The sequence below is a fragment of the Gopherus evgoodei genome, chromosome 1 (genome assembly GCF_007399415.2).
Source record: "Gopherus evgoodei ecotype Sinaloan lineage chromosome 1, rGopEvg1_v1.p, whole genome shotgun sequence".
NCBI lineage: Eukaryota > Metazoa > Chordata > Testudines > Testudinidae > Gopherus > Gopherus evgoodei.
Genome location: NC_044322.1, coordinates 126,211,121 through 126,224,804, shown reverse-complemented (window position 1 = coordinate 126,224,804; position 13,684 = coordinate 126,211,121). Strand labels below are relative to the sequence as shown.

Below are 13,684 nucleotides of genomic sequence, written 5' to 3'. Positions count from 1 at the left end.
GCCGGAAGCATGAGTCCTGAGGCAGTGGGAGGGACACCCCTGGCTTCAGCCTCTGCTTCCCTCCATGGCTCTTCACAGCAGTCTCTCTCTCACACACATATACACATCTGCCCCTGCCTGCCTGTCTCTGTGTTCCCAGAGCAGCATTCCACCTTAGTGATTTCCTCTGTGTTGCTCAGAGCAGTGCTACATGTTCAGCTGTCAGAACAGAGCTTTGAAAGGGGAGGGGCACACGCTTGCAGATTTCAAAACAGTGAGCAGAACAGTCACGGCAGGCATTGTGGGATACTGGGGGAGGACAGTTCTGGCGATATAATGAATGGCAGTATCTACACTCACACCTTGTCATTTTAACTTTGCTGCAAAAAGCTTTATGACTTTCATCAAGGTGGTTTTATTTTGTTGTTGAAACTGAAGATTTTTGTCACCAAAAGTGGAATTTCATGTGTACATCTCCACATTTTGTCACCAAAAGCTGCCTTTTAGCGACAAAACTCTGCAGCGTAGAAAAGGCCTGAATTTAAGGTTAAGTCACCTTATTATTTTAGACAGTATTTGTTTTTGTTCATCTTCACAACAAATGTAACATTCAGCTTTCCTTTAAAAAGCTGAATGTTGTCATTTGACTCTTCTCCCCCGAGAAAAAGTTCACTTTCCAAATGTAAAGCTGTTAAAATTTAGGTACTGGCTACAGCTAATATACAGGGAATGATCCCCAATTTCTGCAGGGAAGAGTTAAATATAGTGGTGGAAAGATTTTTTTTACATAAGCTTCTTCTCAGTGAAAAAAACTGTAGGACTTATTTTGTGCTAATACAATTTATGGTATCCAAGAAGTTACCACATGTTGCCAATAAGTAGGAAGATAGTAGCAACAATGATAAGTCCACAAAACCAAGTGCTTTTATAACATATCCAAGTCACAGGATTTGGACGTCTTTTCCTCAGAGCAAGAGACTTTCAAATCTAGAGCTCTTTGGAAGTCCCTATATTCTTTTATATTGGTTTTGCATCATTTACAAACACATTCAAAAACCTCAGGGAATTCAGCACCCAAATCCCAATGAAATTAAATGTAAATTGGGCATCTAATTCCCTTAGTATCATTTGAAAATTCTACCACTGGCATTTGAAAATCCAGCTATTGAAAGTCTATAAAAGCCTTGTTCATTTTCCATGACCAAAAGACTTACAAACTAACCTTCACAGTATTTATATCATCTACAGCACACAGTTTCCAAGTTTAACTTGTCCAAGGGCTGGTATTTTAAACTTTCACAAACCTAACAAAGACTTGTGATAAACAATGAACAGAACTTGCAACAATCAGGTTTCCTTAACCGGTGATACACTTACTGGAAAGTTCTCATTCTTCCACACATCCCATCAACACCAAAGAAGATACTGTCAATGTAAATTCATTGTTCATTCTGCCCTTTCCAAAGCTAAATTATCAGTAGCCTCCTTTATTATGCTACTAATTGACAATTTCTGGGTTTAAAGGCAAAAAGAATGTTGTCAGTTACAGCAATACTCTTTTCCATTTCTGTTTAGTAAAACTATACAAATATCTGGAACTACAGAGCTTCCAGGACCATTACACATTCCTCAGGGAATGTTAATGTATTGTATTCCTCATGTGGAGATCACAAGCAGACAACATTATTCCCATGAGATTTTCACGGCAACAAGAGCACGTGTCTCAAACCAGGACAGAGAATTTTAGGGGCAAGTTTCAGTGTTCTCACAAGTACTTCATGCGTACCTAGCCCTATGCATCTCAGGCATCAGCAGTTTCCTCACATGAATGTTAAAGCTACTCATAAGAATTCTACAACTTGACAAATTGTGACAATTACAAAGGAAATTAACAGATAAACAATTCCAAAATCAGTTGGAAATTCAGGTTCATCAAAAGAAGAATGTTTGGCCCAAGCAAGCAGTTAACTTCCTGACACCATACAACAGAACGAGACTGACAAATCCTGTTGCAGATAGGAAAATAAAACTCACACTGAATGGCTTATGCCAATTTTTCTTCACTAAAGAGCTAACTACTAACATGGCCTATCATTCCACTAAAGAATATTTTATACTCCTGTACACTTAAGTGTCTTTCCCACATTTGTTAGGGAGAGGGAACAGAACATTATATGTTTTAAAGACCAGGTGGTAAGAAGTCATAAGCCATGATTTAATGTAAATCATGGTTCATGATACCAAAGGACAGCACCCAGATCCTGATAGTTTAATTTCCATATCCATAAAGATTTTATCTGTGTAGCTATGAAGTGTTTTGTGATTAGTAAACACACATCCCACCCCAAAGAAAGTGACTGCAACATTTTAACACTTACTAGGGAACTGCACTTGAGTACTGGCTCTTGCCCAGAAATTACAGCAATTGTGTATTTAAATCTTCCATCCTTATCTCTGAAAGCCACTTCTTATTTCTCCAGGAGCAACCATCCCACACTCTGAATACTATTCCACTAAAACAATCAAAAGTTACAACGAACTACTAATACACATGGCAAGTCACTCAGACAATCCTAATTCATTTCTACTCCATTATAAATTGAGAATCCATCCCTCAGTCTCTTCCTCTGACTCCATCAATAGGTTCAGTGTGGCCAGATGCTTGCATATACCCAGAAACTGACTCCATACAGGTATAAGCATCCACTCTCAAAGATCAATTTGCATGATCTGGTTGCAAGTGTAGGGGTTACACTATACAGTGTGATACAGCCTGGGGCCACCAGGGGATTTATTGTGGTCCTGAAAATGTCCTAGCTGTGAAATATGGCATACATGTTGATCAAAGCAACATGATGAGACTTCAAGCCTTTGACATGACAATCTCATTAGTCACCAAAGGCAAAGCAACTCCACCACAAATTTCACCACTGTTGGCTGCAGACATGGGACATTCAAAAGGGCTTGCTGCAGTCCCTTACCTTCCTGGTCACAGCCACATGAATGGTAAGGCAGTGGAAGACAGAGATGGTAGCAAGAGCAAACCAGGGATCTGCTGTAGGGAGTGGTTGCAGGAAGCAGTGGGGGTTCCCAGGTGCATTGTGGGAAAGACAGGGAGATGGATGGAATGAAGGGGGGTTGCAGAGGGGAGAAGGCTGCTGCATGGGAGAGTGATAGAGGGCTGCAGTATATGTGAGAAGGGAAACCTTGGTGCAGAGTTGCTGTGGGGAGGGAATCATGGAGCGGTTTGCTTCAAGCGGTGATGGCTATGTATGTGTGGGAGTTAGCAGGGAGGAAGCTGGAAGAGGGACTGGGACGCAGGACTGCTGCACAAGATTTGGAGATGTGGGTGACAATGTTGTGTTGGGGTTTGACAATGAGGGTGCGTAGGTTTGGGGGTTGGTGGAAGAGGGAGAATGCAGATGAGTAGTGTTAGCAGGAAAGGATATATAATACTGAAGGAGTGTAACAGAAAAAAGGAATAAACAAAAGGAAAAAAAGTAAAACTGAGAATGTGGATCTGAGCAGACTCTTCTCCACCAGCTTCCAAAGGCCATTTGCACAAGATTCCCAGAACCCTTCACCAAAACCCTACTCTGCTATGCACCTCTTAAGCATGCTATCTCCCCAGCCCCCAAATTTAGGTTACCCCTAAATGTGGGGCAGGGAGTAGGAAGACAAAATAAGGGTTGATACCTGGCACTTCCATTCCTTCAACTTGTTTTGTGCACTAGGCACCACAGATTGAAAGAGTACTACTAACAATTGTATCATTACCACCAAGCCTATTAGATACGCTCTGTTTTAAAACTGCAGACCCAGCTTTAGATACAGAACTTTGTATTAAATAACTTTTGTATCCCCACAGTTTAATTTCTATTTGTGAAACAATTCAGTAGTTTAGAGTAAAAATTAAATAAAGAAAAAGTTGAAATGAATGTCTATGGTCTAGTTTAAAAATAAAAGGACCAGCATGAGAAGAGAATGTTATAACTAAAACGCCAACAGATCAAATCCAGACAACATAAGCTCTGGAGTTTACAAACAGCTTTTGTTTAATAAAAACCTGGAACCTTTTATTCAGACAAACAACTAAGATTTAGCAGACAACAAAAATGGCAATGGATATCTTGTGTGAGGGGGCAAAAGCAACAACAACAAAAACCCACCCCAAAATTTATTTTTACCTAGACCAAAATTCTCTTACTCAAAAGAAAAGACCTGGGATTAAAAGATTTCTTGTGAACAGATCTTGTGGATGAAGTATTCTCACCGTCCATCCTGCACAAAGGTGAAAGTTATAGAACCTCGGAGATACAAACATCTTGGGAATGGAGGTTGTTTGTAACTCTGAAATAGCCCACAAAAGCTTATACTCAAATAAATATGTTAGTCTCTAAGGTGCCACAAGGACTCCTCATTTTTTCTGAAATGTTCGTAACTTTGAACAAAACGTTATGGTGGTTCTTTCAAAAGTTTACAACTGAAAATTGACTTAATTCAGCTTTGAAACTTTACTATGTAGAAGAAAAATGCTGCTTTCCCTTTATTTTTGTAGTAGTATACATTTAACACAGTAGTGGACTGTATTTGCCTCTCTCTCTCTTTTCTTTTTTCTAAGTCTCTGTTGCTGCCTGATTGCATAGTCCCAGTTCCAAATGAGGTATGAAGTTGAGTGATCAGTTAATAACTCTGGTGTTCATAACTCTGAGGTTCTACTGTACACAATAAGCATACATTTGGGGTCAGGTGGGGCATATCTATAAAACTGCTAGCAGAGATCCAAGAAGAAAGCCTATTAAGAGATTCAAAACGTGAGAAGGATAGAGACCAACTAACATATGTAGTGAATTACTAGTTGAGTTACTAATGACTTTTGCCTTTTAAAAAGTACAGTTAAAGATGTTTCTTTTTAAGTGTCCATTTGACATTTTGTACATTGATGACAGAAACCTACTTAGGGGAAAGGAATTGAGGGCTTGTCTACATCACAAAGTTGCAGCGCTGGTGAGGGGGTTACAGCGCTGCAACTTAGGAGGTGTACACATCTGCAGGGCATCACCAGCGCTGTAACTCCCTGTTTGCAGCGCTGGCCGTACTCCCGTTTTGTCTCGGGTGTAGAGGATCCAGCGCTGGTGATCCAGCGCTGGTAATCAAGTGTAGACACTTACCAGCGCTTTTCTTGACCTCCGTGGAATAAGCAGGTATCCCAGCATACCTGAGGAAGCCTCTGGTAATCAAGCAGGTCTCCTTCCCCGGTTTGCTCTCGCGTTCCCCGAACCCCCGTGCAAGCAGGTCTCCTTCCCTGCGGTTTGCAGGGGGGTTCGGGGAATGCGAGAGCAAACCGCGGCGAAGCTGGTCTCCTTCCCCGGTTTGCTCTCGCGTTCCCCGAACCCCCGTGCAAGCAGGTCTCCTTCCCTGCGGTTTGCAGGGGGGTTCGGGGAACGCGAGAGCAAACCGCTGCGAAGCTGGTCTCCTTTCCCGGTTTGTTTTCGCGTTCCCCGAACCCCCGTGCAAGCAGGTCTCCTTCCCTGCGGTTTGCTCTTGCGTTCCCCGAATCCCCGAGCAAGCAGGTCTCCTTCCCTGCGGTTTGCTCTCGCGTTCCCCGAATCCCCGAGCAAGCAGATCTCCTTCCCTGCAGTTTGCAGGGGGGTTCGGGGAACGCGAGAGCAAACCGTGGCGAAGCTGGTCTCCTTCCCCGGTTTGCTCTCGCGTTCCCCGAACCCCCCTTGAAGCCGCCCAACAGCGCTGCAGTGTGGCCACATCTAACACCAGTTGCAGCGCTGGTTGCTGTAAGTGTGGCCACTCTGCAGCGCTGGCCCTATACAGCTGTACTAATACAGCTGTAACAACCAGCGCTGCAAAATTGTAGATGTAGACATATCCTAAGACTGGATATTTGAGAAGTGGCAATGTACCAGCTTCTACATAATTTCTGCTTTCATTTGCAGTCTCCTTATGATTGCAAAGAACCCTCCAAAAGTTAAGTGTTGTGGTGCTGTCTGAGTCCGCAGACAGAGCACTTCAATGCTGCTGCTTTTACCACTTGCTCCTTTCCCAACAAGTAGCCATGGGATTTCAAATTTATTAAACACTAGCCAGCGATTCATATGGAAGATGAAGTGTTGTTCCCCTCTCCCACATTCTAACAAAAAAGTAAATGCAACCAGGTACAAACCCATGTACCCTCCCCTTTTCTACCAGCTGAAGATGAGCCCTGACCCCTGCAACTCCCTAGTGACTTGCCTTCCTCCTCCCTCCCCTCATACTCTTTACACACTCTTGTCCTATTGGTCTCTGGCTAGTAGATTTCTGGGTGCACTTTCATCTTCTTGCAATACTAAATGAATAAAGGACATGGCAATTACAGTAAATTTGTACTAAACTGTATCCTCCAAACAAATAATGCCTTCCCCAGTACATGGATCACAGTAACAAGAGTCAAACAAGGACAAACATTTTAAGTATAGCTGCCATCCCATGTAGGGTGACCAGATGCCCTGATTTTATAGGGACAGTCCCAATTTTTCACACTTGCTGTGTGGTCGCCCTAACCCCATCTGACATGCCGAAGTAGTAACAGCAAACATTAATATCTAGAAATTGTTTCTTATTGTGCAGTGAAGAGCTGAGGAGTGTTCAACTTGTCACGGAGTCCCCGGGCGATGCTCTGGAACTGCTCCCCACCAAGCCAGTCAGGACTTTGGGGAGCCTCCTCTCCCTTGGAGCAGACTTGTTCAGGGCAAGAAGCTCACACATCTTCACCTCCTGGGTCTCTCCTTGGAGCATTCAGCATCCTCTGCCCCTCCATGCGCTTCCCATAGCGAGCCCACCCAGGCGGGGTCCTGGGGAAGCCACAGGGTCCTGCACCCCCACTTTGCAGTCAGACGTGACTCTCAGCCAGCCAGTAAAACAGAGGTTTATTCAATGACAGGAACAGGGTCTAAAACAGGGCTTGTAGATACAGCGAACCGGACCCCTCGGCCGGGTCCATTCTGGGGTGCAGTGAGCCAGACCCCCTACGTCTGCACTTCACTCCTCATCCCCAGCCAGCTCCAGACTAACAACCCCTTCCAGCCCCTCCTTTCTGCTCAGCTCCTTTCCCGGGCCAGGAGGTCACCTGATCCCTTTGTCTCCAACACCTCCAGCTAGCACCTTTGCAGAGGAGGGGCCCAGGCCATCAGTTGCTAGGAGACAGAAGGTCAGGCATTTAGGTGCACTGGCCCTTTGCTCTGCCAGATACTTAAGAACTGCCATGGGGACACTGAGGCACCAACACAGTATTCAGAGGAAACATTAAGAACATTCCTAGTTCGTCATACTGTGTGGTCGCCCTAACCCCATCTGACATGCCAAAGTAGTAACATCAAACATTAATATCTAGAAATTGTTTCTTACTGTGCAGTGAAGAGCTGAGGAGTGTTCAACTGTTGCCAAGCTACACAGTCATGACTTCAAAGAACTTCTGCACTGCTGCAATGAAGTCATTTTGATTTAGCATGCACAGTTGTCTTTTTATGTAAATTATCAGTCTAAAAAGTAAAAGCCTTCAGAGTCTGAGTCACAGAACTGAACTCTTTTCAGTGACAGAGGTAAAAAGAATAGCCTGCTGCACATTTTCAGCTTCATAGTACAGTATGTGCGGCTCTATAAAATGATACCCCCACCAGAAATTGGCAAATAGCAATAGTATCCAAAGGAAATGCAATCATTAACTGCTCATTTAACTTGGAACTACATTTTCAGAATGATGCATGGGGGAATTTGATCCACATTCTATCAACATTAAAATGCATAATTTAACTGTATTTTGACCATTTTTTTCAAAGTCTGAATTTAAACCAACTAAAGAAGTAAACAGTTGAGGCCAGGGCAGTTAAAATCACAATTACATTCTTCCTATTTTATAGTCTTAAAGTGATGAAGTTGTTGTTTTGTATTTATTCCTTAAATTTTCTAATTGTTAGTAAAATTTCAGCTATGACAAAGATTTTTTTCTGCTCTGAAGTTCCACACTTTGAAAATCTCACTTGCATGTGTCTAAATGTGATCTTAACTTTAGGCTCTTATTTTAAAACAATTTTGGCCTGTGTTTATAACATTGTTAACACTGAAGCAATTTTGCTTTGGAATGACAAATATTTTATGCCATTTAGAGTGACATTTAATAAAAAAATACAGTGCTAGCTCTGATGCTGCAAACTCTCATGCTTAACTTTAAGAACAGGAGTAGTCCCCACTGAAGTTAATGGGACTGTTTGTGTGAGTAAAAGTTACACAACTGCTTAAGTGTTTGCAGGATCAGAACCGTACACTTACAGAACTGCTACTGACAAAGTAGTGAAAATTCAAATAAGATACCCTACAGACAGTGGCATTTTAAAAACCATTTCAAAATTTAGGATATATTTTAGCCTAATGTTGTAAGAGCACAAGTTTTCAAATTAGTTTTGCAAAACCTCCACCTGATTTAGACTGATGATATTTTAAAATCAAATGATTTAGATAACTGATGTAAATTGCTTTATTTAAAGTAGCTTCGCGCTGGTTAAAACTGAAGCTTTCTTCATACCATGCATAAATGCATACAAGTATTGTTTGGAGAAAAAAAAAAGATCTTATTTGTGTCTTTTATGCATTTGGTTGGGATAATGCACTCACATTATGAACTGTAACCCCAGGCACAACAAGCTGAGTTACGGTTACTGATCATATCAGAACAATTTACTTCTTTGCAAAGGTTTCTCAAACACTTAACATCCCTCTCTCTCTCTATGACATGGGTGGGCAAATTGAGCCTGAGAAGGAGCCAGAATTTACCAGTGTACATTGCCAAAGAGCCACAGCAATAGGTCAGCAGCCCCCCATTGGCTCCCATACTCCTGCTCCCAATGCCTCCCACCCACTGGCAGCACCGCCAATCAGCACCTCCCCCATCCCTCCCAATCAGCTGTTTTGTGGCATGCAGGAGGCTCTGGGGGGATGGGGGAGAAGCGAGAGTATTTCAGGCTCAGAGGAGGGGGCAGGAAGGGGTGGAGTCGGAGCAGAGCCAGGGACTGAGCAGTGAGCCCCCTCGACTCACTGGAAAGTTGGCACCTGTAGCTCCAGCCCTAGAGTCAGTACCTATACAAGGAGCCGCATATTAAACTTCTCAAGAGCCGCATGTGGCTCCAAAGCCACAGGTTGGCCACCCCTGTTCTACAGCATGTCCTCTGGAGCTCTGAGGCAACAAGTGATTCTAAACTAACAGTTTTGCTAAATATTTGACAGGAAAAATATATGACTATGTAGCATCAACTAGCCTTCTTTGGTGTGGCTAAAATAATACCATACTTGCAAGAAGTAATTAAGTGACACACTGTGCAAAGTAAGTGACAATTTGTATCACATATCCTTGTATCACATCAGGCCTTAGCCCATAGAGCAGGCCAGCACAACTGTAAAGCGGCGAGGGCCACATTACTCCAAAGAAAACAGCTGAGGGCTGAAACCCCCTGGCCCCATGGAAACAACCCCTCTCAGGACCTCGGGGAAACACCCCGCCCCAGCACCGCCCAGCCCTGCAGTAACAAACCCTCCTTCCCCAGCGCTGCCCCACCAAAACAGCTATGGGCCAAAAAGGAAGGTTGGGGGTAGGGAGGTGATACTTCATTTTAAATCAACCAGGGGCTCCCAGCTGAAGAGGTGGCTGGGAGCCCTCAGGGGCAAATTAAAGGGCCCGGGGCTCTGGCGGCTGGGGGAACACGGAGCTTTGCTGGGCTGGGCCAGGGATTTAAAGGGCCCAGAGCTCCTGCAGCTGAGGGGAGCCCAAGCCCTTTAAATCTCAGCCCCAACCCATCCGCTGGCGCCGCGGCTGGGATTCAAAGAGCTCTGGGCTCCCCGCGGCTGCGAGCAGCCCAGAGCCCTAGGAATCCCGGCTGCGGCTGAGATTTAAAGAGCTCTGGGCTCCCCACCACTGCGGGCAGCCCAGAGCCTTTTGAATCCCGGCCGCGGCTCATATTTGAAGGGCTCTGGGCTCCCTGCGGCTGTGGGCAGCCCAGAGCCCTATGAATCCCAGCCGCGGCTGAGATTTAAAGAGCTCTGGGCTCCCCACTGCTGCAGGCAGCCCAGCGCCCTTTGATTCCTGGCCGTGGTTGGGATTTAAAGAGCTCCGGGCTCCCCACTGCTGCGGGCAGCCCAGAGCCCTTTCAATTCTGGCCGTGGCTGAGATTTAAAGAGCTCCGGGCTCCCCGCTGCTGCGGGCAGCCCAGAGCTCTATGAATCCTGGCCACGGCTAGGATTTAAAGGGCTCTGGGCTCCCCACCGCTGCGGGCAGCCCAGAGCCCTTTGATTCCCCGCCACGGGCGGCACAGCGAGCCTCCGCGGGCCACATGCGGCCCGCATGTTGTGCAGGCCTGCCATAGAGTTTACATAAGTTCTTATTGGATAAAGTAGTTTTAGCTATTGTAGCTGCACTTCTCCAAATAATGCATCAGAAGCCCAGCATTCAACCTATTGTTTTTAAATAAATATTCTGTGCAAAAAAAAATGGCCAAAAGTTTCAAGGCTAAAAAAAGTCTGCTCATAAGAATATTAAAATCAAAGGGAAATTATCAGCAACTTTTTTTTTGTTTACCTAGAAGTTTCCCCATAGGATAGTAATTGTGCTGATAACTCAAAGTTAACTTGCAACTGGGTAACTGTTGCTCTGATTTAAAGTAACTCCTCTTTCTTTCCTAAACAGGAAGCTGTTTTAGAGCTCTGACTGTGCCAAAACTTTCCATGGCATTCAAGAAAAGCTGCCTCCTCCTATGCACAAATTAATGAAAACACATCAACTAATTAGGTACATACAATTTATGAAGTGAGAGGTGAAAAAAATAAACATTTTTATACAGTACACTTTTTTTAAAAAGGACAACATTACCTCCTCTGTAAGTGACCCCATTACCCTTTCTGTATCTACGGTTCAACGGGCAAATGTGAGGAGGACTACTCTGTGCAGATCTAGTGGGAGAATGAGAGGCACTTCAGGCATCCCACCTTCCCTGAAAGATGTCAGCTAGATACTCCAGCAGGAAGACAGCTAAGGATTCCCCAGCCTTACAAGTATGTAGCATTTCTCCTCCCCAGGCTACCAATACATGAAGAGACAACTCCCAGATCCTTTCAGTTCTCCCAAACCAGACAACGAGCAGGCCAACCGGCCCAGCATAATATACTTGGCTTATTTCTGTGTGCCAGCCGCGTAGTAAATCCTCCCCATCACCCTCTGCCTCATTTCCAGTAGCGCCACGTTCAGTGCCCACGGTTAAGGCGATTTCTCCGCAGTCACTGCAAATCCAGTTCTCCCAGAGATTAAATTCCACGGCAAAAACAAAAAAAACCGAGTTGCCAACTAAAAGGGGGCACGCCCCCGATCGCACAAAAGGGAGTTTTTCCAATCCGGCTGCCTCCTCCGAAGGCTTCTCCGTGGGTGGCTGTCACTGGGGGAGCAGAGGCAGAGCATCAGGCTCATCCCACCTAGGGAGGCAGCGCCGCGGCCGGAGGTGGTGGACCAGCCATTTATGGACCCAGGGCGCACACCCACGCCCGGGGCTCAGCCCGCAGCTCCGCTCTTTGCTCGCTCTCTCCTAGCGGCGGCCAGCCCGTGCAAACAGCGAGAGGGGTCCCGGCACGGGCCGCCCCCCTGGGCAAGCACCTCCGTATCGACAAAGGGGAGCTCCGGACACTGTCCAGTCTGCGCTACAACCCCGCCCTGAGAGCCACTCAGCCATGCGGATCTCCCGCCTGGGCGCCCCGCCATCCCCCGTCCCCCGTCCAGCCGCTCCTTTGTTCAGGCTATGCTGGCAGCGGGCCACAGCTCCCAGCCCCCACCCCTAGGTGGCAAGAGGGAGGGAGGGAGGGAAGGCTTCGTAGGGGAGCGCAGCCCCACAGGAAACCCCCCGCCACAGATCCCCGTCGGCGCAAGGGGAAAGAGGGGCGAGTTGCACTGCAGCGACCCTCTTCCCCCAGCGTCTGCTCCACCTTCTTACCTCTCACGTGGAGCAGAAGAAAAGCCAGAGACACTAGGAGGGCGAGTCTCCCCCGCTGCATGATCCGCTGCTGCCGCTCCGGAGACTAAGGTGCAAACTTTCCCCGCAGGTTTCCCACCCAACACACACACTTCTAACTTGCTTTCCAACAAGCCACTAACTCCAGACTCCCGCCAGGAGCGGCTCACGGGTGCGCCACAAGCAGCAGCCACAGCCCTCCAGGCGCCCGGGATCCTCCTGCACAACCAGCAATTTCACCCCGCAGCCAAAAAAGGGGATGTAGCTGTCCCCTCTCTCCAAGAATCCTGCCTACCAGAGGCAGGCAGCCAATCCGCAGGGAGAGATGGCCCCAGGCAGCCAATGAGACGAACGGGCAGCCAACCTCCACTCCCCCCTTTCCCGGCCTCTGGCCGGGAGAAGAGAGCGTGCATCTCTGCCAGGGTATGCCACGCCTTAGGTCACGGGAGACTAGCGGGTGGGGTGCGGTGCAGCAGGTCTCGCCCTGCAGATCGGGAGATGCTGTCCCCGAGCTGCGGAAAATAGCGTGAGAGTGCAGCAGCTGGCATGTTAGGCTGCTAACGGGCACAGGGAGGGTTTGCAGTGGGAGGGCAGGAAGGTTGTCAGAATGCAGATCTGAGCCAGAAACTGGTGCAGAGAGAGAGCAATGACTCAACGCAATTGGTGCCAAAACCGGTTTTTTACTTTGCTGTCTGGCAAAAACGGCAGCAGGGAGGGCTTTTCTGGACGTGCAAAGAAACTAACCTCCTCCCTGGATTGTATGCAGTGTAGTTATAGCCATATGGGTCCCAGGATACTATTAAGAGACAACATGGGTGAGGCAATAACTTTTAGTTGTCCAATAAAATATACTATCTTGTTAATCCTTCCAGATTCAGATGCCTGCTAGGTATAGGTTTCTTGCCTCCAGATAGTGAATTGGTAGGGGTTGGCCTCTTTCAGGTTAGTGTGGTATGGGAAACACCTTTCCTTTTGTCTCCATACCTGTTGAAAAAAAGAGAGGAACTCTTGAATCACAGGAAGTGGAAGGGGAGAGGGGTCAAAAGCCAGATTCAGATTTCATGCTTGGGGCTGTCTCTGGGGATAGGTGGAATCCAACAACGAAAAGCACTCAAACTTTTATGGAGGGGGGATGTTGGACATCGGGACTTGTGTTTTGTAGCTCTAAAACCTCTCACGGGCCTACCTGCAAACAGGAGATATTTAAAATAAATCCCAAAAGGAGATGAACTAGATGAATTAAATCCTCTCTCAGGCTTTGATAGTTGAAATACAGGGTCTGTTAGGCTAGACCACACCTTCCTGCCACATTTTCTGATAAATGTTATCTAAAATTAAACATATGTTAAGAAGCCTGCCAATCTTGCCTGCAGGGAGCTGGCTCCTCCTTTGCTTGGACATCAGAAACTCTCCTTGATGTTGCAGAGAATTTGGGATGCACAAGCAATGCAAGATTGGACTTTTTATGACTAAATTAAAAAGACACAAATCTAAATTAAAATTCTCTTGTGCAACATGTCACAGTATGTAAGTGCTATATTTGGGTTTTATATGAATTATTCAGATGTGGGTGGACTGTTTACATATATAAACCTTTTTTTATTTAAACACAGCTAAATAATCCACATTTCTTCATCAAAGTTACAATTTAGAGGTTTTATATCTTTGCCACA

The 13,684-nt window shown here is 46.0% G+C and overlaps 1 protein-coding gene across 4 annotated transcripts in view; it reads right to left on the bottom strand.

Annotated features, from left to right (window-relative positions):
* The window catches only part of LOC115655966 (CD99 antigen-like), a 36,867-nt gene extending 24,460 nt beyond the window's left edge, over positions 1 to 12,407 (bottom strand). The window contains exon 1 of one of the 4 annotated variants that reach the window (XM_030572098.1): positions 11,994 to 12,407. In XM_030572098.1, the coding sequence (XP_030427958.1) occupies positions 11,994 to 12,054 (61 nt within the window). In that variant the 5' untranslated portion in view covers positions 12,055 to 12,407. The remainder of the gene's footprint in view (positions 1 to 11,993) is intronic. The other 3 variants (XM_030572113.1, XM_030572091.1, XM_030572103.1) reach the window with 3 other exon arrangements.
* Between the last annotated feature and the right edge of the window lie 1,277 nt (positions 12,408 to 13,684).